Raw genomic sequence first — 27,780 nt, forward strand, 5'->3', positions numbered from 1 at the left:
ATCGAAAAAGTATCGACCGCCTTCTAGCTAGAGAACTTCCAAGTTGCATAGCTCAGGTAACATAAGTTGCGTCGGATTGGCGTTGGTGTCATGTGAATATCGAGATTTAATAGTAGTCGACGTGCTAAAATTGTCGGAATGGCTTTATTCACACTTAGGATAAAACGCTTTAAAGATTGTCGAACTCCCATAAAAATCCGCTACGTTTTATGAGCCCAGGCCCCTAAACAACTCTGTACTGTTTATGGTCAAGACGTGTCATCGAAAGAAGCGGTCCGAAAATAGTTCTGCCGTTTTTTCCGTGAGAGATGCTCCTCGTAGTGATCGCCTAATTACGGTAAAGATTGATGGAATTATTGCGAGAGTTGCGCGGCTGCCGATACGCAAGTAGCCATAATGTCGCCATGGAACTAAATGTTCACCATTAAACAATTTTAGACTATTTGAAGAAAGTTGGCCACAAAAAAATGCAATAAGTGAATCGACGCGAAAGAAGTTACTCGATCGTATTTCCATGCGCGGAACAAGATAAATTTGAGCTATATCTAGTGTAGTTAATCGCCAGTGAAGGTGGATCATATACGACAATAATGGGAAAAGGAAAAAATAAATAATCTGGTAAAGCCCAAATTGACGCTAAAAAAGATCTTTGGTGGAATTGGGAAGGGAACGAGCATTATGAGTTGCTGCCGCTCCGATTCGGAGCTCTACTGTCAACAACTGACAAGATTACCACAATTCATTAAAAAGACTGACTGTTGCTAGTAAATGGAAAAGGCATTGTAATCCACAATGATAACGCTAAACCACATACATCCCTAACTATCCGGAGAAAACGTGCATGAGAGACCTTAATCATCTGCCGTATAACCCGGATCTTGAACCATCAAACTTTCACGATCTCTGTCGGTCTCGACAAAATTTTGTTAATAATATTCATTTAGCTTCAACCAGCTGTCACGCTCTTCGCCCAGAAATCGTAGAATCAATAAATACTAGATCCGGTGTTACCGAGCCAGAAAAATGGCAGAGGCTCGTGGGACATATTTACTTTAATGATATTCTTTTAAAGTATCACACTATTGCTCTAATTTTGGCGTAAAAAACGGTCAATGCTTCTTCGACGACCCAATATATCGCACGATCCGCATTTATGGATCCAGGCCAGGAGACGGCCATGTTAGTAACGAGCATGTGAGGAGTGCTCGGCTCTACGAATCGCAAGCCCATTTAAAATAATCAGAATTGATTATTTTGTATTATAGTTAAACAAATTCATATAACATTGTTTGCGGCCATTTTTCTACCGCAGGTGCCACCATTTGATGAAAAGGATAAGTTCTTATTCTTTTCATCAAATGTTAACAATAATTGTAATCTAAATCGAAAAAAATAATCACGGCACGATACAGCGCAGTGTTCCTGTTTATTCATGAGCCTGAGTCCAGTAGATACGCTGTACGACACTTGAAAAATAAGTGGAAAAGCAAATAATATGCGCTCCATTGTGCCAGTTAGCAATAGTTAAACTATACATTCAACTAATCAATGTTAATTACTAGGATAACTTATTTTACATATTAACTGACACATTTCCGTCCTTGCCAATTATCTGATTGGTAGTTTATGAAGCTTTTCCTAGCCATCTTTGAGGGTCATATACCTTCCCATTTCTTTTAAATCGAACTGGAATATTATGATTAACCCAAGCGCATTATCGATATTGTTTGAAGCCGTGTTGTTTACCAGAGGGTTATGTTAGTTGTGAGAAAAAAGAGCTTCACCGATAAAACAGATTTGAGCATATGCTAAGGTTCGCTAGAAGTCCACGATTGAAAGTCGTAATCATGATATTTCACAGTGTGTGTATATAGTTGTGCGCAATGTGTTTTACCAAACTTAATTGATCCACACGATGGACAGATACATATCTACATCCAGCCAATACATACATGATGTAAGTTCACGTGACTTTTTATGTCTTCTTTTGATTCTGTTCAGAATGCCGCTGTTCTCCTCACTTCTTGGCCGTCGGCGAGATGCGGACACAGAGGAACTAAATTCAGGAAATGGTTCCCATCCGGATGTGTTCGATCGGGATCGGGCTGCTGCCGACAGACATTACCGAAATGCGCCGCCTTCGCCTCCGCCATCTAAATTGGTGTTTCACTGCCAGCAGGCGCAGGGCTCACCCACAGGGATCATCTCCGGCTTTACAAACATCAAAGAGCTCTATTCGAAAATCGCCGACTGCTACGACATCCCTGTGTCCGAGGTGGGTTATTCCAACTGTTGAGGAGCTAAATGCCACAAGACATAGTCTATAGCAAAATATAATGGAACGATTATTATTTATAGTATTATTATTATTTTTTTTGTTGTTCGTTTTTTCAATACATAGGCAAGCCTTGTTGTTTTTTGCTTTTGTCATTTGCCGATGTAACGAAACATAATGCAAGCTCGTTTTTGGAGACGTACGTATTTCTGCTAAATGCGTTTGTAATTCAAGATTCTCAGCTGTTAAACACGGTCCAGTTTCTCAGAAGGGTTTTAGTTTTCGCTCAAATAGAAAGATCTCTCAAAAATTACACAGAACAAAATATGATTGATTTTGTCCAGTAAATCTACAGTCAGTTGTCAGCATTGAAAATATATTCTATTTGGATTTGTTGAAGCTAATTTCTTTGCGCTACTGCTTCAACTTGAGCAATCATTGTGTCTATCACCCGCCACCACTTAGATCATGAACTATTGCTTACGTTTTAGCTGGATCACTCTCAGTTCTATCACTACGAAATTGGCATAAATAAACAAAAACTAAAAACCAATATATTAACTATTTCATGGTGATTTTATTGCGATACTCGAGCAGCGCTTATTACCTTGCGCCATATCGTCGACACCCAAATCCCACGATAGTATCCTAGAATAAAAATGATGAATGAATAAAAAATACATTTTATGGAATCGTTAGAGACGATTATCTGCATTGAATCTGTAAAATTTACATAAACTTAAAATAAGAATTTACAATATTTGTCATCTGCTCGATAAAACCTAATCTCAAGTGTGTATTCAAATCAAAATATGGTGCCTACTAGTGACTAATTCTACCGAAATCACGCTCACGGAACCACGCTCTAACGATGCGCTGATTCGATTTCAGGTTTCAGTTGTAACTTAGCTACACCCAAGTTCTCCCAGTATTAAATTGGAAAATCTTAACTACACAGGGTACAAAATTAGTTCTCATTAGCTGTTGTCCCATATGCGGATAGCTACGGCAATGATATCTCATAAAACGGCTGAGGAGCGGAACGATTCACCCGTGAAAGAACCACGGATACATATTCGTAAAAAATCTGTAAAATTATTAGAAGCGACTAAATTCCGATAACTGAGTGCAATGAAACATACAGCGTTTGGCATGTAAATGCTTCCGGGGTAGCTTCCCTTTCAAAAGGAAAACAGCTGATTGATTCTGATTGCACTTTTTCTAAAAGCAACTACGAGAGGCAGCTTCGTTATACACGGTTTATTATTTTGACTTCAGCTTTAGTTTATATGTGCAGACAATTCACATTTAAATTGTCTATAATATCTTTTTTTTGTTACCGATAGTTAGATTTTTCAGCGTTCTTGTCAACGCACCGGGTATAGTAATGCTCGACTATTATTGACCTGTACACTTCAGATGCTCGATCCTATTGAGAATAAGATATGTCATCTCTATTGAAATGCTTTCAAGTGCATTGTGAAACAGATTCTTAAAGCAAATCCAAATTGTCCACACTTACCATTGCACTGCAAAAATTAATGTAGCCGGTTTAATATTTCTTGCTTGGAGACTGCACCATACAAAGTTACATCTCTGAGAATTACAATCGCCCAATAAATGCTACCATGTTTATTATTTTAATATTTTATAATTTAATCAAGCTGTGCCCTGATCACGTTAAACGATCTTCCTTGTTCACATTCGGAGAACGGATTTAGTCGCTTCGAATCATCTTCATGGATAGCACATGCCATTTTTGCCACTTACTTCGTTTGCCGATGCCATTTGATTGTCCTACAAGTGTTCCCTATATCTTTCCGGCACTTTTTTTTAACCGGTAAAACCTGTTGATCTTCTTGGTCTCAGGAACATCATCTATGAACATACTGAACAAGACGGTTCGTTTCACCGTTTACCCTATTAACGTAAGCCGTGTGGTGGACCTCCTTGAAATTCCCAGCAATATTGTTGTTATATTGTTGCTACATTTCGTGCTTGCGATAGCATTTGAAAAGAAATCTTCGTTTTCCCTCAATTAATTAAACCCTGAGAAGAAAAAAGCGATTAGAGAGTCATGATTCGTCAAGCAATGCATACATTTTGGAACACGTTCTATATATGTCCTCGCGACGGTGCAGTAAGGACAAGTTTTCCTACTTAACTCAGGCACACGTAATTATTTAAGTTCAAAGTCGAGCATGGGCACCTTTCAACCCGTGTTAGGAGCGGTGGATCCACTAAAGCGACATTTAAGAAAAATGGCAACTGTAACATTTAAAATACATATTTATTCATATAATAAGTACCGGTGATTACAACTTCTCAATCTTGAAATAGGACAGCTTGTCTTGTCCCGTCGGCGTACCGCAAAAGACATGGTAACTCTACTAAAGCGTTTGTCTGACTAACACGTTAGATTGCGTCCATATTGTTTACGACTTGTTGTTTACGACATATTGTTTAAGCTTCCAACGATTTAGGTGTCTGAACAGCAAACGCAATACATCTAATTGCAAAAGCTCTGCCCTAAATAGTGAAATAGGTACTTATTTCCGCACGGATCAACGCACGAATGGATAGAGATCAGCTCACGCCTCCCTTTCGTTGGTACTGTTTCGATGAAACGTAGTATTTTTTGATCTGAGGTCGAAAACGAAGAATGGTGTAATGCCGTCGACAGGGTATTTCTTTGTGATGTTAAACAGTTAGGTTCCATTCCATGATTCAGTACTGCTTAAAATTTGTTTAAAATCGTCTTTCGTTGCAGCTATTCATAATCCGGATGAGAATCAGGACATTTGTGGGCTGAATATTCCGCCAACTCTATCGTGTTTAGATAGGTCTCTTTCTTCACCAAGAAACGCCAAGCAAAAACGATTTGCTTTTTTTGGAATAATTTCAGTGTTTTTTATTATTTATATACAAGAAGTCTACCCTATCACACAGTATCAGATGTATCCATTTTCGTATCCATCGTCAGTTGCTATCAGGCCCTGTTCTAATTAAACTGTGAAGTCTTATTAAGCATTTCTGAATTCTATTTCGTTTGCTTCGTTGCTATTTTGCTTGCCATGTAATTCTTCTAAAAGGTTTACGTGTGTATACAAATCATCTTATATTCAGCGTCTGAATGCTTTGTTAAGGGAATCCAAAGAATGAGCATGGGTGTCAACCGATGGGGATAACGCTAATTACAGATTGAACTCCCTCAGTAAAAGTGACATTCTCTCAAATTTTTCAAAGTAATATATATATATATATGTACTGTGCGCTTTGCCTATTATGGCGTTGCTGGATTCTTTGGTACTGAATTAACGAAATGGACTACAAACACACAAAGATATAAATAAACACACTGACAAAATAAAGACAAAGTGTCATACAAACGAATCGAGAATAGATGCGCTGCACTGAATAATGTGCAGGTCGAAGTTTGAAGGTTCAACAATAACGTTGGGCCGAATTGAACCGTATATGTTAGACCGCATTGCTGTGTGCCGTGAATACTGGCCCATTCAGTGTTAACGAACATACAATTAATTCTTTATGAAGTACGCTCTAGTCGAAGCTTCGTAATTGCTCACTTTAAGGTCTAACATTATGCGAAAAGAAAGGTACAACGGAAGATCAAAGTACCGCCATTTTTTTAATTCGAAGAACATCAATTAACGATTAATCAACATATCTATTATTTATATGATGAAGAGGCCTAAATGGATCGTAGATACTGTAGTGAATTTATATTGAACTGTAAGTAATTGTATCCATTAGATCATCCTGAATAGGTTTGGTATTACATGTATGTCTCTGTCAACTTTCGTAGGGGACGCAGGTAACACTTTTCAGATTCTTCATATTAATAACTCAACTACCAGAACGATCGACGAATGCTTGGCTGTATAACACGAAGTCAGACGAATTCAAAATCCCGAAACTCTAAGCGATAGAGCGCGTTACACTTTTTACTCAGTCATCAAAAAACTGCTGCACGAGCCAGGACGAACTCGTGCGCGGCCGGTCATCTAAGGTCATAAGGTGTCAGCAACACCTAAGGTAACATATGAAGATATCTTAGAATTAGTGTGAATGCCGCGGCAAGAGCAACTCAATGCAGCGGTAGAACGACTCAACAATAATTAGCCGGTCTATGGTTTATTCAACGCTACGTATGTTTAATAGAACATTTTCAAAAAAAAAAAATTGAAATGAGAGAATATCTATGAAACGGTATATCTGAGTATGATGTATACAAAAATGTATTATACGTATGATGAAACAATGAAATGGTTGTAATGGGGATTATGTTATATGTAGCTTGGCGACCGTCTTTACTATGATCGTCAGTCGAATGCATACTACGCTAGTAAAGATGCACTCGCTGACGAGAACCTGCAAAACGTTGCCCGCCACTTACTTCTTTCATCGGCATTTGCTTGTTGTTGCTTATTGTAAGTTTACAATGTCAGCTTTTTTTATTCACTTCAGTTCCCGTCCGAATGGACATCGCATCACCCTAGTGATGGCCGAAACAGCAGCAGTGCGGTACATCGAGTTTAGCATCGTCTATTGACCTCCCACTCCTCCGACGTCTGTACTCCCAATGGATGCTCCGCATTATTCAAGCAGGAATTTCCAGCGTTGTTTACTTGCACAGAAAGGGCTGGAACGTGTATACTACACGACAAGTGATGTTTTGTAACATCTAGTTTGCACTAGAATCGCCAAAATCGTCGTAAAATCCTTCGATATGTCCTTCGATACGACGTTGATTGAAGCGCATCAAGTGAATTTCATAGAAATTTTAATCCGTGCTCATCCTCACTGGCCACACTGTGGCACACATCAAATAGGGATCAATGATAGCCGTTTTGACGCCCCTTGATATGCGCCGTAAGTGATGATCCTGGAGCTGGAAAAAAAGCTGGACCCCAAACTCGTTTGCTAGTCAACTGATCAAATGTTGATGATCATCAACAATTGTCTGCCGCAACAACGGCAATACTTGTTCCGCTTATGTTGTTGATGTCCTCTACTCTATGGCGTTGACTTCCCAGCAAAATGTAAGATCCGGTCGGGATCATCAATGGCGGCTATGGCAACGGAAGCTTTCCGATGAGAGCACTGGAGCGGCAGTGCCGGTGACGCTAATGTCTGACCAGATGTCGAAGTAGCAGAAATTAGAAAAACATGCAGCCATTCATGTTACTGATAATATTAGAACTGCCAATGCGTTAGACGACAATCTCCGTTGTATCACTCCGCACATCACTGCATTCCGTCTGCTCCAGATTGATGAGGAAATAAATCAGCTCTTCTTACACCTAGCGTAACCATTTACCACAGCAGTGGCAATGGTCGCGGCGTCCATAGCCTACTTGTGGTCAAATTACGGCTGCTGTTATGGAAGAAGTGGCCGACCGCCACTGGTTTTCCGCAATACAACTACGACAGCGCGCAAGCGGGCGTATAGACAGAATGATAGATAAACTAAACGACCGAGGGACATTCCCACAAAAACGGAGCGTTGGCACCGTCGCCGGCGCTACCACCTCTGACGCGATTCTTGCTGCTGCTGCTGCTTCAACTAAAGCCAAGCACTCGACTGCAAAAGCGCGTTCTCTCCCTTCATTTCTGCGAAATGCTATTTCGGTGTATCAACCATTATCGAGCGTCGTCTACCTAGAACGATGACTGAATAGTAGCTGTTAGCAACATCTTAATGCCAATTCGACTGTGCAATAACGCCACTCATTGTAGATTAGTTTGGGCAACTGACTAGCTGCCTTGACGGGTATTCATGGTGTTAAACATGGATTAACCACCTGGATGTGGAACGCGCGCACGCACGCAGATATGCGAAGTTGAAGGCAGTGAGTCTGGATTTGTATATCTGTTGTCGATGTTTAGGGTTGGCCATGCATTCATGTGCTTGTCGGTGTGCAAGCATGTTACCACATCGCTGTGCCTACCCGATGATGTGGTCACATGGCTTCAGTGATGCTCCTGGTGGACTGCTTATACTGGCCGTATTGTTATACCTGTTGACTTCGCAACGCTATCGAGCCAACGGTGTAATGACGTCCGCTACAGGAGCAAAATCACCGTCATTAGCAGCTGGGTCACAATAGAGGGCGGAGACAGATGACACTCGGGTCATGTAATAAATAATAGGATCACCTAGCGAACGACTCACAGCAGGGGGCCCTCCGGAATCGTCATTGGAATACACTGCGTTTTTAAGCTAAATTGGTCAACAAACAAAGAACGATAAACTACAATGTCCACGGATTTAACTCGCCGTGCTTATCACGTGGGATGCATTTGTTAAGAAAGTGCAAAAATATTCAACGTGCCGAGTCAGCTTGATGATCCGTCGCCGTTAGGCATGCCGTACATATGCTTGAATCGGATTCGATGCTAGAATAGTGGGGACCTTAATTTAACCTCTGTCTGTTGAAACAGTGGTGTATATATAGATATTGTCATCGCTATTTCCGTTTTTTCCCCTTCAAACGGAGTTTTATTCGTCTAATTAACGTTCGTCTCTACTGATCGTCGAGAAATATTGTAGAATCAGCTGGTTTTATCCTGCATCTTTAATTATTGTTATGCGAATATCATCTTTCATATTAAAAGTATAATAATACTCAATATATATACGGGCACGTGGGTCAAAACAACAATTTGCTCCCAGATAGACTGGATTGTTGCACGTATCTTGCAGAAATACCAATTTAGCACGTTATCTCTCAGTTCCTCTTTATCTCTATACGCTGCCAGTCGTCCAACTAACTCCACTCAGCCCACCGTTAATACGGTAAAAAACACCAGGCCCAAATAATCTCGGATGAATACATAGGGATGCATTAGGTAACGGTATCAAACCACGGCACAATCCGAGAGTTGTTTTTTTTTTCTATTTTCAATTCCACGTAGTTAGCAAGCTCCTGTAGTTTTTACTGTCGTTAGTACCGCTACTGTCGCCGCCCGATCGGCGTCCGTTTCCTTTGTCAGGCAACAACAATTGAAAAAGCAATTGACTTCCTTCCCTCCACTGCGTTCTTTCATACGACCGGCGAAAAGCGCGTCCGGATCTAGCTAGCTAACGTCTGTCATGGGTATCTGTTATGAGTTTTTGTTTTGTTTGGCCACGTGTGTCGATATGGGAAATATGTTCGATCAGACAGCGAGGCAGACAATAACAGCAGTTCATGGCCTGAATATGTATTATGTGAGAAGGATACGAACCGCTGCTTTTGCGGGTAGTCGAATCGTGACAAACGAAATCAACATGGCGTCGTTGATAACGAGTACACGTTATAGCCCGCGGGTTCGGCACGACCTGCTTCCAATAGTCTGATCGTGAGCTGAGACACTATTCTAAACGAATGCTAAAATCAGACAGCAGGCTACTTTTTATAGCCGTGGTCAAAATTGAACTAAAGCAAAGCTAATCCACATCTGGCTATAGTCAATGCTCTATTTGTGTGAATCAATATAGTATAAATAAATGTCTAAGAAGAACAGTAGGATTATAACACCGAGAGAAAAAGAAATATCTGTCGTGCTTGTTATAGGGGAAAAAATTATATTGTACTTGCTTTTTGGCAACAGTAGCAAGTTAGTTTGCAGCAAACGCCGCGCCAAAACGCAACTTTCCGTACACCGTTCTACCGTGACGCGAATGATTCTGATTTGTTAAGGATTTGTGTGTCTTGAAGAATAATCTACTTCAAATGTAGCGATCCCAATTTAGCTGAGCCATAGAATCAGAAAGTGTTATGATAGGAACAGCTCCTCAAGCGTCCTGTTATGTCTATCCGCTTGATGTTACCTTTGAGCTAAAGTCAAGATCGCTTCTTCGTATATTATCACTTGACGATCTCAGAGAGCTCATTGCCAATCGGACCCGTGGGCATCACACTATAAGAACAGCTTAGGACAGAGAGAGAATTGTCTAATTGGATAACTCGACTGACAGGGCGACCTAACCTTAATGAGACGAAATAGGTCTCACCACGTCATCGCCAACACTGTCTTTTCTGTGAATTCCTTCTTCCCAGAACGGGTTAGGTCCTGCAATTTAATAGTTGACGTTCCGCCCCCACTATTTACCACCCGCACCAACTATTACCCACAAGTTCTCCTTTTTTGCTGCGATGTCCTCGTCTGTTCTCGGGTACAAGAAGCGTCCTTAGATCAGACATGCTCTTTAGATCGAAATTTTGATACTGAACATATCGTAATACATTTCTCGATACATCTATGGTACGCCTAAAACGTATATTTACTATTGCTCTTTAGTTTACTTCGACGTGCTGATTGATGTGGGTCTTTAATTATACTCCTGAAATCAACACATGTTCACAGTTCCGTTTAGTAATGTTCTCTGGACATGAAGCAAAATTAACGCAGTCTTATAACTACGTGAGCAAGGAAGCCTGATCAGATCTGAGTGTATACGTGTCTATATATATGTAATGATACCTTTGTCGTATTAGGAGTGAGCCAGAATAAATTAAGTCATTCTCTGCGATGACATGGATAATTTACGATGGTAGTACGTAAAGCTGTTGTAATGGATTGCTGCTAGAATTAGTCAGAAGCGAGTGCAAGCTGAGGACTTGTGAGAGATCTGTAACCCCGCTTTTCGCAGAACGTGCACGCGAGTCATATATACGATTTCTTCATCAGAATAGTCTCTGTGTTACAGCCTTTTCTCTGTTTTTGCTAGTCATTAATGAACGAATCCTCCGTTACCAAAAGCTTCGCTCAATGGAGGAAGAGTTCGCCAGTTGATTCTTCTTTTGAATGCTGTTAAAGCGATGAATTGAATCCACTTTTCTCAGTGACGTCTGCGTCTATACAACTAGTGTATCAAGATTTATCTGACTATCATAAGTCACGTATGAACTCAATGTATTAGCTCAATGTATTATATCTGGGCAGTAGTGCCCCTGTTTGCTGAACTGAATTTGTATACTATGGATCTTCCATTATACTTCATCTGATTGAACATCTGCTGCGAAATAGGTGGACTCGTACTGTGTTAGGCATATGACGAAGTATTTTATTTTGATTATGTATGCTTATACTTTATCGTCTATAGTTTGTTGTCGACATGCGAGATAGGAGTTTCCTACCTAGTGAGCCTGATATTACAAAATGTTAGCAATAGAATAACTATTCTGAATTTAAAGAAAAATATAATGTATCATGACATGAATATCTAGTCTGTTGTACCTACCCATTGAGACCCTTGTCGAAAAAGCTCGCTTGTCAAGTCTATTTCATGTCAAGTCGACACATGCTCTCATACGAGGCTGAGGAACCAGTTTATCAAAATCTTATCAGATATATGTACATGGTTAATGTAATAGTATATAATGAATGTAAAGCTACTACCGTACATCGTTCCGATCTATCATGTTAGCCCCTCTACTTAAATAAGTGTTTCGCGCTGAAATCAATAATACATTCATATTATTAACGATTTTTCTATGCTTACTTTTCAGATACTATTCTGTACTCTAAACACGCACAAAGTGGATATGTCGAAACTGCTAGGAGGTCAGATCGGCCTCGAAGACTTCATATTTGTTCATCGCCGTGGGCAGGTTAAAGAAGTTGAAGTACACAAACAGGATGACTCCTTGGGCCTTACCATTACCGACAATGGGGCGGGCTTCGCGTTCATCAAACGCATTAAGGAGGGATCCCTTATGGACAAGATTGGCTTTATACAGGTAAATTGTTATTACGAATAAAACAACGGTATATGAGCATGTTAAAATACAGTATTTTGTTATTGCTTGATAGCTTGAATAGGTTAATTATCTCTGTGCAATAAACTTTTATATAGATATTATACTTTCAGACCATTCTTAAGTTTCTTGTTTCTGCTTATTTTCCTGGAACTGTTATCTATAGTAATGGCTAAAGCACTAATGCAGATGGTGAGCTGTCGGCTAATGACCGAATCAATATCATGCTACGCACAAATGACGATGCTCTGCTTAGCTAATTTGGAGGCTTGAAAAAGAAAAGGAGTTATAATTTCAGGGACAGACTGGCAGATTCATTGTTCATCATGTCCACCATTGACTACGAGGTAGAAATCCAAAACAGTTTATGTTAATACAATTAACTATTATATAGCTGATGACCACTATGACAGCAACAAACGGATTTTGCCAGATATCATTGAAAATGGGGCGGCCTGAGTGAATGGATAATATAAAGCTTTCGGTGGTGAACAGGTTTTCGTCGATCATCTTATTTCCTTGTACCTAACTCCAACAAATGAAACATAGCGAAAAGACCATTTACATAACCCACCAAGCGCTAAAGCCGTGGCGCGGACGTCGCCGCCATAGCGCCGAAATTCAATTTTAAAATTTTCCCTTTATACAGTCCGTTTCGACTGTGATGTCCTCTACGTCGGTGAAAGACACGTTGATGTTGATTCGCTCATGATCGTAGCGCTTTTCGCTGTTGACGCCCGCTCCGGCCAACGCTGCAAGTTCCACGATTGCAGGTTAGATCCACGAGGACCATTTTCAGAGATGACCAATCAGCGTCAATGCTGCGGGAAAACACGTAGGGCCTAGCATCCGAAGTGACAATAGCTTGACGTCACGTTTGTGCCATCCGTGTAGAACATTATTATGCATATACCAATATGTTAGCAGAACACCAAGAAAGTAAGATAAGCAAAGACGTAATAATAACGAGCAAATGAAACCGTTCGAGGAACGTAACTAAATAACGACGTTAGTTAAATAACAAATATAGCAGACAATAGTCGGTGATTGAGCGCTGAGGAGCTGATTCAACCTGAGGAGGCCAGATGATTGATACCCGCTGTAATTGTTAGCAATCGCTTTTTTTTACTTACTTTAGTTACACGGGATGGCAGCAACTGCACTTCATGATTTTTCTAGTCTACGAATTACTGATATTATGACACATAGCTCTTGAGCGGAAGTTGCTTAATGAGTTGACGATGAAGATAGCCAAAACAAGAGAAAGTAGATATCTCTTATCTGGGAAAATACTGAATGCTGTGTAGTGATTATAGCGCCATCTCCAAAACCCACGACATTTGTTGTCGTAACAGTTGTCGAACGATGAGTACGTCGCTTTCGGCGTTTCGACTCTTTTGGTAATCGATTCGTCTCGTCAGTAGATTTCAAATAATAAAAGTTTAGGCTTGTATTTTCAAAACGGGGGGGGGGGGGGGAATAGATAAATACGGAAGCGGTACAGTTACCGCTTTCAAAAAATGCCAACCAGTCGTACTGCCTTTGAACAGGCAACTTTTGATGGCTGAATTCCACGATCGTTAATTTCGGTCGTGCTATTCTCCCATACCAGTGACCAACTTCAATAACTGATTTCAACGAAGCCTTTCTTGGCAGTTCTCCGGATCGACTAGGCATTGACACAGAAAACTAGACCGTATGCCTTTACAGCACCATCATAATTTCGAAAAACTGATAGGAAGTTTCGCGCATTGTTGGCCAACTGCTTTGCTAACATTTTGTCAAAAAATCTGACACATGTGGTTCGGCATAGTAATAATAAAAAAGCAGGAACCAGGATGAATGACTTAAGACCATTATTAGTTTGACCAGATATTCGATTTAGTACATTTAGATCTGAGTTTAATCTATTTATAGCATGAATAAATCGATATGCATATCTACGTATGCATTATATAATTATGTTTTCTAATCAAAATCAAAATAAGGACGCGATTAAAGTGAAATTGGACTGATGTATCATGGCACAGTATAGCTCAATGAATAGAAAGAATACTATATTAGTAAATACTCACTAATATCCTGTACCGTTTTCATCTGTTCATTTGTATATGACTGAACGATACCCAGTCATCGAATAAGAGGGCTAACTACTGTATTGCCAAGAACCGAAACAGGGTTTTCTATTTACCACTAGTATTTTACCATTTACCATTTGCGACCTAAATTGGGTCTATTCCCAAACGCTGCACTAATCTTTGGCATTGCTGCTAGCCGTTAGAAACAAGGGCCTTTTGTTTGAACCGTCAATATTAAGCGTTCCAGAATACACTCATACGCAGGATTTTATGGAGCCTCGATCTTTTTTAGGTTAAGCCTGACCTTTGCATACACGCTATAGCCGCTCTCGCTTTGTTTCTTATCGCAGCGGTTTTCAGGCGGCCACATTTATTATTATCATTAATGATCTATTTGAATATTTATATCCGTGGCAATTATCGACTCCCACGGTGTTCTGTTCAGATGATGCACGCAGATCCGAAAAGCAGTTTGTCTATCAGCAGCCCGACGCGATCCTATAGCGTTGGCGGTTTGGATTGGACTGCATCGAAGGGATCGCATTGCCCCGTGGGCATATACTATGTGGTATACATTATAGTAGTGGCTATATTCAAATAGGCATCACCATAGTCTGTTGTGCTGTTATCACAATCATTACCACCGCTAGTGTGTTGCTATCTCTGTTGTAATTATAATGCCTATTACCGTTCTTTTTGAATCGTTCGATTGTTGCATGTTCTCCTTGTTCCAGCGCTTACTGCCGCCGTCGAAGCGTCATATCGCTTTTCGCTATTGTTTATTGTTATACAATATGAGGTGCACTATTTTGGCCTTGTCGACTTTATTACTATTCGATCCCCTTTGGTGCAATTTTGAGCTGTGCTGATGTGGCACGAACCTCGTTGACGTCGTTGCCAGCCGGAAACAGCAAAACCATCAACGTAGCCTTTTCCCTGTCAGCCAGCTGTTGTCGGCGGAATTGCGACAGTATCTTTCATATGTTCAAGCCTTTGCTTGGCATTATCTTCATACAACGGTATTATGATCGCGATCAGGAACAACAACAACAAACGCGGTCTCATCAGCATCAGAAACGGTCCCTGTTGCACAATTAGATAAAGACTCGAGTCTAAAGCTTCTTATCGGGCACTATCGTTTAGCGCACGTTAAGTGGTAGAGCTGGTAGACAAGCAAGTTGCATTACTCCCCGCTGTCATGGCGGTGCCAGAATAGTAACAGCTGAGCGGAGCGCCGTCAGATCCTGTAACTCAAACGGGACCCCGCCAAATTCGGTGACCGCGCGAGGCGGAGATGTTCCGAAGCCAAGGCAAACTTAACAATGGCAAAACACACAACGGCTATGGCAATGGACGTTCTAAACATAGCTACGGCCTTAGTTCAGTTGCCGCTAACTCTCATCGCTGAAGCAACCGCCGAAAGACTCAGACGCACGAACTAACAAAGTACACATGAAAACGAACAATGGAATACGATGCTGCCGTTCAAACTGATGTTGCCGACTCCAGCTGGCAGCAGAACAAGGCGAAAGGATAACAACTAGATAAAGCTGAACATGAAAATTCGGAAGAAGCCACCGACTGTGAGAGATAAGCAGTGGGACGGAGTGCTGCATGGTAGAGCGGGAGCAAGCCACTTCGGGATAACAGTGATAATCCATCGGAATGGATCAGCTAAGCCGATAATCTACAGGGCTGAAAAGATAGGGTTCGGCTGAGAAAAATACCATTTATGATTTTTAAGTAAAGACGGATACATACGGAATGATATTGGGCACGATCGGAATTGATACAGATCGCAAGTAGAAACGTTATGCATTTCTATTAATTGAATGGCTTAGCATTGTCGTTTAGAAAACATTTCTAAGTCTCGTTTTCGTCCCGTATGTTCTTTCGCCACATTTGAAAGGAATAGAGATGTCTGCGATGGGCATGCGATAAGTTGACAGGGTTGACAGTGTGGGTCAACGAATACAGTTAGAGGTACTTAAAATGAATGATAAAAAACGAAACTTGAGAGTTTCGCCGACACATCAGAAAGCATGGCTAGCCACAGAAGTTAACATTTATTGCAGAATTCAGAGTATACTGAAAAGGTTGTAACTTTTTAAATCGTGGATGTATCAGGTTCTTTGCCATTGCTCGCGTAAGTGTTTGACAAAGCATCATGATGGCCTACTAAAATATTGAGAAAGGGCTCGGATTAAGCCAAACGTGCCTAGTTGCTACGTTTTAAGAACGTTGTGTTGTTGTAAATAAATGTTGTTTCAGATAGATAGTAACTAAATTTTCGACTTATCTCTTGGTTGTAGGTTGGAGACCACATTGAGCGTATTAACAGTAACTCAATGGTAAGCTGTCGCCATTTCGAGGTGGCCAAGGCGCTCAAGGACATCCCCAAAGGAGAGACGTTCGTGATGAGGCTAGTTGAACCTCTTAAGGCTGGATTTGGTGTGTAAATTCGAATATACAAGAAGAGCATATAGAAACCTTAGAAAAACTACTATCGAAAAATAGATTTTTTGAGAAACGCTTTTGTCGATTTTAAGCCTTCGGCATCACAAATGTATAACACTTTCATCACTATAGTGAATTTAGAAGAACGCGCTGATTATGCTTTGTGTCTAGGAACATGTTCCCATCAGAAAGCTATACAAACGTAATCGCTTATGCCAATCCAAGTTTGGTTTCGCTTTCCTTCCCGGGCTAAATTGTCTATGCCTATTTCCAAAACAATAAGGAATTGCGACAGAGGACAAAGAAACAGAGATCCAACGAAGGCAAAGCTTTCATTTCAACAGCTTTTCTATTACGCAATGCCTACAGTTTCACAGTATAGGATTGAAGGAGTTGTCGAAAAAGTCTTCGAACTTGCTTCTGCTCATGTTGAAATACGGCCAGAATGCTTTTCTATTGAAACAAAATACGCTAAAATGGCGGTCTCTCTATGTTCGACTTGGCAGCTACAACAGCAACAGTAACAAGAATAAAAACCAAGCCGATAGAACAAGATCGTTATCCAACGTTTATTGATAGGCTGCCAATATAGGCGCATATTTAATGTCAACGTCTGTGAATAGCGCGTATGATTCTCACTATAAGCAGACGATTACAAACATTAAGACAGCACCCCTAGCATCGGGCTATAATATTTCTTCCAGCTTCACTCAGATGATCATCTTTACTTCAACTTATCTTGGTCGGCGAACCAAGGTCAAATGTAGCGCAATACGCTTCTAGTGTTCGTCTTACTATTTTCGTCCGTCGTCCACCATCCCCTATTCGAAGTTCCCTCTCCATTAGGCGGATCGCAAGTTTTTTATTTACAAGATGTCGACACCTACACACCGCTAACAACCAAACATTAGATCTGCATGTTACATAGACGGGCTAAATTTTTGATAAGTAGTTATTTTTAGTTATCCGCGTGACTGGCATTTTGAAAGAGCCTGAACTGCCGGCCATTGTATGTCAGAAATCTTGACGTACCCGAATGTCTTATTTGTCCTGTTACACGTACGATTATTATTATTATGTTATCATTGCTAGTTTTGTTGGAAATGTGCTTAGTTTAACGTCTGGCCCTTTCTTAATTGAGCTGTCTGCCAGCGTCATCTCCCTATACATATCATATCCATTATGCACGTTTGAAGGGCAAGATGATAACAAGCAATGCCTGTTATTATATTAACCAATTTGAATAAACAATTAAAACAGCAGATGATGAATAAACAAACAACATTACATTTTATAAACTGCTGATCACCCGAAATCATGAGGCATATCATCATATGAGACATAAGCACAAATGACGGGTCCAAAATAGCAAAAAGCAATAGAAGCAGTGACAGAGCTAGTTCGCACCATGTACCCATATGATCATGGATATTTTTGCAGCATTGTTATTATTATTATGGCTCTTGATACATTTCAAATATTATTCTAAGGACGATTAATTTTCTTCCAGTTGACTTATATTTTGTGTGGATATGCGTGTATACGTCTTTCTTGTACCTTTACTAATCTCTCTACCTCTTATTTATCGTTACGAATAGCAAACATCGGCCCACGGAACAGTAGTTCCCTGAAAAAATCCCAGGGCTACGGATCGGGAAAGGAGACGCTTCGCCTCCGGTCAAAAGGTCCGGCGAGTCTCCAAGATGCCGTAAGTGGATTTCTCATTACGAGCTTGTTATTGTGGTGTGTACACATACGTTTGCGTTCTCTGCATCGGGAAAAAGAGACACAAACGATGGTGTTTCTGTCGACATGCCACATCTGAGCGCCGTTCACTTTGTAGCTTGGCCAGGAGATGTTTCATTGAACGAGTGTCGCCGGATCGTATACCTACGTCAGGTGGACGATTTAAACTTGTAGTTCTTAAGAAAGACATAGAAACTCCACGGTTTGGTAGAGTGTGCGGTAAATTAAGTGCCGTAGAAGTGGAATTATTTGACTCGCGATTTTTTATTACACTACATTGAACGCTCCCGTTGACCTGATGCTTTCATGTAACTGAATGAGACGGCCTTAGCAATTAAAGGTAACACCTTATCACTGAAGCTTACATTCATCCCTTAACTATCTGAGCCTTAACGGAAACAAGTTAACTTAGTATGGTTTTTATTTTTCCTGGCTAAGAATTTGAAATAATTATTGACACGAAGTTCGAACGATTTTAATCACGATTTAAAGTCACGATCAGCTTGTGTGACATTGAACTGAACAGGGCAGATAGACTACTGCTACTTATAAAGGTAGCAAAACTTACAAAATGCTGTAGGCTTCTTTTGAGTGCCCCCCCCCCCCCCTCTATTGAATGAAATCATACTTCACGGTTTTCTATCCGGAGTGATTTAAGATACAAAACTTAACACTTGGAACTCACCCGTCAATTGAAAAAAATCTTCAAGAATAGCCAGGATGATAGTCAAACCAGGATTGAGGATAGTATTTGGGCAGGCCATCTGTAACATAATATCTTCTTTTTTTGTTTACTGATACCCATGACCACAGCCGGATGATGTGATGCAGTTGGCGATCGATAAGTTGAACGCATGCCTCGATTCATTTATGGGTATCTCGGACGCAGAATTGGCGACACAGATCTGGGAGCTAGCTGTCGCGTCCGGCCAAAACCCGCATCAATTCATCGAAGCGTTGGAACAATCGGATCTCGCTGCTTTCGGTTTCACGCAAGACTTTATGCTCGACCTTTGGGGAGCGATTACCGATGCACGTAGTGGCCGGGGCCAAATCAATTCGAACGGCAAAGGAAAAAGTCCGCCAATGTTCTGAGTTGTCGGTTACTAACCCTATTAGGTCAAAACGGAAAAAGTGTTTTCGTTGAAAAAAATTGCATTCGTGCTACACTATCGTAGGTTGGAGATTATTGCGAAATACAAAGGACGGCATTGGCGTACTTACTTATATATAGTCGAAGGATTTTCAGCGAAACGAAAAAACCTTGTGAGGCATATTTTAAGCAATTAGAGGCTCACAACCAGTTGGTTGATATGTGCTGTCACCGTACATTGTTTTGATGAAATCGAATTTTCGAGCCTTCCTAATTTTGCCTAGAGCTCTCTATCGACAATGAGTCAAGGGTGGGCTATTATAGTATCAGGACATGGCGAATTTTTTTTCACTACGATTGATTTCAATTAGTAGTAGTAGTGATTAGACATTTTGTCGTCTTAATTGAACAAGGAAAAGCAAGAGCTTGCGCAGATAACCCAACAACAATGTACACTGACACCAAAGCAACAAAAAATAGTATTTTTACCTAATAATCCATGAATAGATGAAGGTATCTTTGAAACTAGATAAAGGCTTCGAGAAACAGAGTTTAGAAAAATGTGTAAGATTTCACTAGAGGCGCGGTTCACCCTCAGCTATTAGTCGTATACGTCCGCTGTAATACAACGTTATAAACCTATACAAGCACTTAAGCCAAAAAATTCAAAACAGAAGCAGAATATGATAACTATGTTTAACGTTACGTATATAGTGACTTCTCCTGCTGATTGATTTTCGTATTTTTACATAAGATAATTATAATGCAACAATGCAATAATGCAAATTACACTACTATGAACTGTAGCTAAAATAGCCCGCGTTATGGAGCATAACAAGATCCAAACAAAAACACTGTTCCTTAATTTTTTATGATCGCGATTTTTTCCCGCTTTTTTAGCCACGGAGATTAATTCTAGAACACGAAAATGGTTGGCGAGACCCATTCTATGAAGGACACGGTAGCCGATAGGGCGGGCGAATACCAGTACACCGATAACGCAAACTACTGAATTCAGCGATATGCACCTTATCAACTTTGTCCGAAACATTTTTAAAACGTTTTCTTATTTTCTTTTTTTTTTCTTGTTGATTCTAATAAGTGTTTCATAAGCTGCTGAAACCGCACCATCTTCTCGACAATTGTATATACAGAGCACATCATATTTTATCATGCTTATCTATCTAAGAGTGACGCAGTGCGAAGACTGCAGACTGAAAGCTCCATCTATAGCTAGTCACGATCGAGAACTACGTAAAAACAACAACAAATTAATATTATTGAATTATAGCATGTGTATCAGTGTAATGTTTATTAAAGTAAAAATAATAAAATGATCTAATGTTCATATTCAGCTATGTATGTTTGTTTTTATTTTTGTTAGATGTGTCCGCCCTCACTCATACACTTGTTTCATTCGTAGATTAATTGCCAACGGCCATGCCAAAGATAGAAGCTACAAATCCAGTAGAAATATACACGAAACTGACTGAAATAGAATCAGCAAACCATATCATGAATGTGTTCGTCTGACAATATTTCATACGAAAGACGCCATTTAATAAGCAAAAATCATATTACGACCTGACGAAAAGGTTAGTTCTGGGCCGCGTGAGATCTTCTTTGCAAACATAGTCAAAACTGAGCCTCTAAGTAATAAGAATTTAGCAAGCGAGTTTTGCCATGTTCTGCGGAACAGGTTCCGATATGTAATTCAACACAAAAAGAAAAAATTCGAACTTTTTGTATTTAGCGTAAACATTTTACTGTAAATCCATTTCTGCATCTATCCGCCAATAGCAATACTTTGCACAACTGAAAGCATTCCTTTGCCATAGTATTTGTGAGTGTAAGATAATATAGGTATTTTTATAACATCTTTATTCACACATCCTATATATCGAAGGCAATCGAATCTAACGGGCTCTGAAACTGAATACCTCTTGAACCGCTAGCAGGTGAAATTCAATTACTCAGTTTTCCTAAGATCTAGTAAGTGAAAACCGGTCGAGCTTACTTCAGAAGAAACGAATTCGTAGAGAAAAATCATTTATCAGCTCCAAGAGCCAATGTTTGGTATTTAAGTGTTTGCTCCTCGAAGACCAAAGAGCTGCGGAAATTCATCGAGAATTAATGAAGACATTTGACTGGGAGTCCTTAGGTGGAAGCGCAGTTTGTGAATGGTGCAGACATTTCAACGACGAAGATTAAAGTGTTGAAAGCCAGCAAAGAGGTGACCAGATGTCGAGATCCGAGGGACAGGAATGTATTGCTGCAATCGAAAAGGCTCTATACGAAAGCAGAGCTCTACGTCTAAGAATTTTTCGGCCGAACCGATAAGCTGACATGGAACGTATTACAGAAATATAACTCATTTACTAATTGCTCCTCCGTGAATATATTTTAGGCGCGTAGTGTATTTCATGTGTAATTTGTGGAACCTTAATCGACAAAAGAATCCACCTTGCGCATACGGTCCCCATAGACGAGGCATATTCAAACGCGACTAGCGGCCGATGAGAAATCAGGTGAGAAAATGGCGTCCCCTTGAAAAAACTAAGATCGGTGGCAATGCCGGGTAGATTCAAATGTAACGTGACGTAAGTACCTGCGATCGATATCAGAAGCGTCTGTTGAAAATAAAGCAATGAATATATTTCAAGTTCATGAAGACACTCACGGACCGTTGGCACGCAATCGAAGATACGCAGCCCGGTAACTTGACGACAACGCCAGACCTTATTTCTACGTTTCAATTACTTCCTGGGTTGAGAAAGTATAAACAGAAAATTGACATATCGAAACGCGAATTGTAGGCTGTTTAGAACACTGGCACAAACGTGTAAAAAATAAAGCTAGGTACCTCTAACACACATTAAAAGGTTACCCGTCTTGCCCAGCAAGTTTAAGAGCTATTCAGTCAGAAGGTGCGCCACATTCGTCTGTGACATCTTAATGGATTTCTCTGGATCTAGCGTGTCAACCCGTACCACGCAGTTTATCTACAGATCAGTTCTGTTGGCCCAGTATCTCCCATATTTCTCCTTCTCTTTTCTATACATTAACAGGCGGTCAGTCCTGTTGTTCATGGTCTACTCAGGTAACGAGTCAACGTTTAAATAATACTAGTATTAGAATGCCTTTTAATATACTAATTGTTGTAGTATCTTTACTACTTATCATATAAGCATATACTACTACATAAAAAAAAACTTTACCTTTTTGAACTAAATGTTCTGCTTATTTATTCTTAACGTAATGAGTGATCTAATTCACATGTATAGGTAATAAACAGTTTCTGAAGCGAACGATGAACTCTGCAGCGTTTCGAAAAATTGACAGTTCTAACGAAAGTCTAATATGACCTTCTATGAATGAGATGAGCTCGCTAAGTTCTCACATATACAGTAGGAAATATTTTGTTAGCTATGTTATAAAGGCATGCTGTGTATAGCAGGACCTTACCGAAAGTTGTATATAGCTTAGAAAAGCTACGCTTGTAAGATTTTCTAACGTAGATAAAATTTTACCACCTGTCATAGGTATTGAAACTAGCCTTGTGCGCTTCAGAGTGATGGAACCAACTTCACATCTGCTCTCCATAGACAAAATAAAAGATGTTATCGAGATTTTGCGTATGGTGATACTGGAAAAATATTCGGCTGATCTACCAGTAAATTAACCCTAAGCATGCCGAACGAATCAGGTTCTCACGCTTCTTCTCGGTAAACGCCACCGCTCTTGAGATGGAACTTGGAACGTTGTTGTCCTGAATATCTACGGGTTATGGTAACGAAAAAAGGGAAAACGATCTATACGTTAGTGCACTGAGATAGCTAAGATGCGTTGAAGCACGACAAGCTTGTAAACTCCCTAGTTCGATTCGTGGAAAACTTTGGACTATCTTGGTGACATCTGAAGACATTCGGATCTCAAAAGCTATGTCGCGAGACATTATGCGAGTGGGTGCTAACCTTCTGAGAAACGGCATGATACCGTATGCTACTACAAAACAAAGCCAAAATGAATACAATAAAAACATAGTACAGCGCTAACGTTCTTAGCACAAGTCATCAGAAGGCTGACCATCGACCAGCGCGTGGCAAACACAAGTTAGCTGCTATGCCTGGAACGTAGCATCAAGTGCAGGATCTGCAAGCATAAGCACTGTTTCCTATTTTTTGTGGTCTCCAAACCTCTAAACAAGAACAGTAAACAAAGTTATTATATATATAAACGGTCATTTAATGAGGACCTAGTACTGAAAAAAAACATACTCTGTAAGTGATTAGTGTTTATTTGATGCAACTTCTCATTTATAGAATGCTTCGTAATTCGTTGTTAGATCTGAGGCACATATAACAGTAAGATATAAAAAAGGATAATATTATGAATAATAATAATGAGCCTTCTAAGGTAATATAAACGGAACGTAAAAATGTATCGAATCACTTACTGCATGGTAACGTACACGTATCAAGACACAATTGCCACCAATTGTTGCTGCGGATTAACGACGTGCACTGAACTGCAAGGCATAATCAATTGGTGACGTACTCACCCCTATATAATTAATGTGTCTTATCTCACGTTCTATTCCATCATTGCCTACTTACGTAAACACTGGACGTTTCCGGCACGATCAGATGGAAATGATTTCCTGGCCAGTTACTTGCCACGACTAAAAACATCGCACGTCGGCGTCTTAAAAAGATGCTTGAGTGCGTAGAGCTTCGATATGCACTGGCACGCATCGACCCCTCGATCCATAATGCAGCGTTCCACGCACTCATCGGCATGCAGTTGCCGATCTGAGTATGCTGATATCTGCGTAAGTCTCGAATAGTTAGTGCACGCGGACTCGTATGGAAGGGGCAGCGAAGATGAACCCGTCTGAGGAAAGATGGAAGACAGTTACTGTATTCATTTGTCATTTGGTTGTAAAAGAATAATAGGCAACTGGACAAAGTAGCTACTGATAGCGACAGAAGAATGAAATTAGTTCGGCTCATGAGGCCACACGGCGCCGTAACAATTTTTGGTATAGGCCTAAAAGCTGGACTTTCAAGCGAGAACGGAACTATAAAGTTAACCGAGATATGGCGATGCGGTACTGTTCAGCAGCTCGAAAACGCATAGTAGGTCTGGTCAACGCTCCTGTTGTATTAGGCCCATGTAAAATTCCTGCGACAAAGCGTCGTTCCTTTAGCTTCAGTATGTTCGCAGAAAAACTTGTCCTCAAATCTGAAGCGGGAAAGCCGCTTCAATCAAAATCAGTACCAGCTAGAATAAATAACCGTCAACATCTAAATGTAGATTAAGACAATACACAAATGTGCGAATTTCTTCAGAGGTCTAACATTGAGTGATAGACTTGATAACATAACGAACGAAAGGCTCCAGAACGGCTTTAAAGAGGAGTCATCACGAGGACCAATTAGTAATATGTATAAAAATGGTATTAAAAATAACTGTGACTTCCTTGATACAAGAGCTCTGCGCGAACGTACAATACACCTAAGGAGCTGGACACTTCACAAAAGAATGGTCGGATTTACTAGCCACTCGATAGATATCAAAGATCCAGCAAATGTTGTCGGTATATCGAGTGAATGCGGGCTTCCATCTGTAAAGCCGATCGATCAGAATGCTTTATCATTAAAATTCGCCTTGTTGGTCAAGCATGCTATTTTAATACATAGAGCAAACTGATTTGTATGTTATCGTCAATGCGTGTATTTGCTGGGTTGTCTAACTGTTCTTTTTTTTTTTTAATAATATCGTCTACGTAAAATTCAGTACGCTTTTTTTTATCTAAATTTTTAACTAGACGAGTGGCAACTTCGCAATAATTTTTAAGGGAAGATGTAAACAAGAAGTGTCTCGCACGTCTGTGTCAGTTAACAAGTGTACTTGCATAGTGCAAGATATAGTGCTATGATAGTGGAAGTATATTGCCGTTAAACAGCTTTGAGGGAAAATTGAGGTGCTTGATCTCCTAGATTTTTATAATGGCACAAAGATACCGGTTGAAAGTTTTAGCATAGTCCGAAAGCAGCCCGCTAAGTCGCGAGGTTTTATTTGCCAAACAGCTCAAACTATAGTAACAGATGTAGATGTGCGCTAGTATGTACGTGTACTGTCCCTGTGATGGTGCAGAGGTAGCGTGTTTGTCTTTTAGGCTCTTTCTGAGTTCAAAATCTAGTGGCGGCTCACAATTTGCTTTCTGCTGAGGCGGCCAGTCGTCTAAAATAATTGTACAAGACGTAAAACTCAACTTTATTTTATGTGAAGTTGTGCCCAAGTCATTTTAAAGGAGAAATAGAACATACGCGTCATGGCACAGGGGTGACGGCCACATGGGGTCTTCGGAAATGAAGTCGCATGAGTAAACGATTTGTTCTCTAGAGTAGGAGAATCGTAGGAGAGTCTTCGTTTCCTCAAGGTATGCACTGATTATACGTTACTGTTTCAGGCGATATGTGAAAAACGTGAAAGTCAATAGATAACTCCACTATCTGACACAACTGAAAAATTTCTAATTCCTAACTGACTAAAGCTTGCAATAAAGCATATATACCATTTGTATCAAATATTGGGGTTTGAGTACCTGATTTTTGCCAGATGCAGCAAACAACAGTATGTTCCCGTGTTACAATAGTTGCGCCTTTCCATCTCCTCGCAGTCGATACAGAGTTGACGGAGGCTGGAAAACCGACACCCGTCATCCGTGTTTGAAGATGATGTACCTGTCTTGCGAATAAAGTATTGCGGTAACGGTTAGATGTCAGTCACACTTCACCTAATTGCTGTCCCTCGTTGGAGTAGAGAGTCTTTTGTACAGTGGTTGACATTAACACGCTAAAAGTTCAATTCAGCAAGAATTTATACCAGATTACCTACTTCGCTGATAATCTTTTATGCTTCAATCTTTGCGTCTACTATATGAATCGTACTTGTCCCGGATATCGGAGGTAAAGCATGACGTCATTAAACACCTGAGGAACGTAAATACAAGAAGACACTGGCCGACGCACGCCATGCTAGTCGAATATCGTAACAATCAATAGGTCAGATGCCGTTCAACACAGCGCATTTAAAGCAAGACATGGACAGTGGAAATTAGTCCTAATCCTGCACAATTGATTTTTCTTTTTTTTACTTATGCGCACACCCAGACACGCTGCACTAGTCTTTTAATTTCTCGTGCTTCACGCTAGATCAAAGTAAAGTGCAATACAATTTACCACTGTTTAACAAAAAAAAACAAGAGGGAACCTATTATCTTTAATAGCAGACGCCAAACGTACATCGACACTCACGAAAGTTTAGGAAATACTCCTTTCACCGTGCGGATCACCATCATCATTTGATATACCATGAGGTGCAGAATGTCGTACACCGAGAGACCCAACCAAATTCCGAGATATCCTCCAAATATGGCCAAAGCAGAGCTTCCAGTTAACTGGGGGTAAAGAACACAGAATATGCACGTGGCAGATCGGCAAGATAATCTTCACATTCACAGATCGTGAACTGGTAAATATTGGGGACACAGTGCCCCGTACAAGATAAGCACATGCACGCACATGAAATTGGCAGGAATGGAAAAACAGGCGTTGACATGTTCGACAATTAGTAAATATAAATGGAAACCGAAGACAATCTTATTCGTAATCTCTGCATACTTGGTGAATATAAACCAACCTTCGGTACTCCGTGTCATTATCATGACCGCTGTATCCCTATGTAGTCTGGTATGAGACTTCTCTACAACAGCAGGCGCCGTGAGAAGCCAAAAAGACTTCAATGCAACAGTATGGAAAGCCCTGTGGCTGGAAAATCTAACTACTAAAGATCGTATTTAAGCAGTTCCCACAAATTATATTGTCAACTCGTTTACTTACCACTTTTTGATATACATAGAATGGACAAAACAGAATAAGAAACAGTACAATGGATAAGAAAACAGTTATAAGCAAAAACATTTCGTGACTATACAATAGGTCAATAGGCCCGTAGACATTTCTTACACGGTCCTTTTGTTTCTTGGACCTGTCACATCTAGGCAAAAAATTTCATTATTATAAAGATTGCTTGGGTATTCTTCTTATTAATGAGGTCTAGTACACATATAGTGCAGCATAATGTAAATATAATAAGTAGAATTCAATAATAAGATAATTGTTTATTCCCACTCGCAGGCTGGACGACATCGACTTGGGTAATCCTTACTATAGCGAGTTTTGCTGAGGGTCTGCACGCACATGGCTAAAATGTACACGGTGTCATAAAACACACATTCAGTAAACAGAAACAAAAGCTTCATTCAATTTAAGAAAAAATATGTTAAGGCAATTAAAG

The 27,780-nt window shown here is 40.2% G+C and overlaps 1 protein-coding gene and 2 long non-coding RNA genes across 5 annotated transcripts in view; 1 reads left to right on the forward strand and 2 right to left on the reverse strand.

The window, feature by feature from the left end:
- Positions 1-20,774, forward strand: part of kermit (PDZ domain-containing protein GIPC-like protein kermit) — a 31,908-nt gene extending 11,134 nt beyond the window's left edge. For all 3 annotated transcript variants that reach the window (XM_086980743.1, XM_086980744.1, XM_022793523.2), the window contains 5 exons: positions 2,002-2,275; positions 11,794-12,024; positions 16,433-16,571; positions 18,176-18,285; positions 19,137-20,774. In XM_086980743.1, the coding sequence (XP_086836869.1) occupies positions 2,002-2,275; positions 11,794-12,024; positions 16,433-16,571; positions 18,176-18,285; positions 19,137-19,418 (1,036 nt within the window). In that variant the 3' untranslated portion in view covers positions 19,419-20,774. The remainder of the gene's footprint in view (positions 1-2,001; positions 2,276-11,793; positions 12,025-16,432; positions 16,572-18,175; positions 18,286-19,136) is intronic.
- On the reverse strand, positions 4,547-8,390 carry LOC147757465 (uncharacterized). Its single transcript, XR_015321670.1, has 2 exons — positions 6,693-8,390; positions 4,547-6,326 (listed from the first exon to the last, which is right to left on the reverse strand). It is a non-coding gene; the product is annotated as an uncharacterized LOC147757465 (long non-coding RNA).
- Positions 20,775-21,212: 438 nt separating the features above from the next.
- On the reverse strand, positions 21,213-27,660 carry LOC147757466 (uncharacterized). The gene is made up of 3 exons (XR_015321706.1): positions 26,739-27,660; positions 26,027-26,165; positions 21,213-24,309 (listed from the first exon to the last, which is right to left on the reverse strand). It is a non-coding gene; the product is annotated as an uncharacterized LOC147757466 (long non-coding RNA).
- Positions 27,661-27,780: the final 120 nt, after the last annotated feature.

This window comes from Varroa destructor, unplaced genomic scaffold (assembly GCF_002443255.2).
Source record: "Varroa destructor unplaced genomic scaffold, Vdes_3.0 BEIS01000002.1, whole genome shotgun sequence".
Taxonomy (NCBI): domain Eukaryota; kingdom Metazoa; phylum Arthropoda; class Arachnida; order Mesostigmata; family Varroidae; genus Varroa; species Varroa destructor.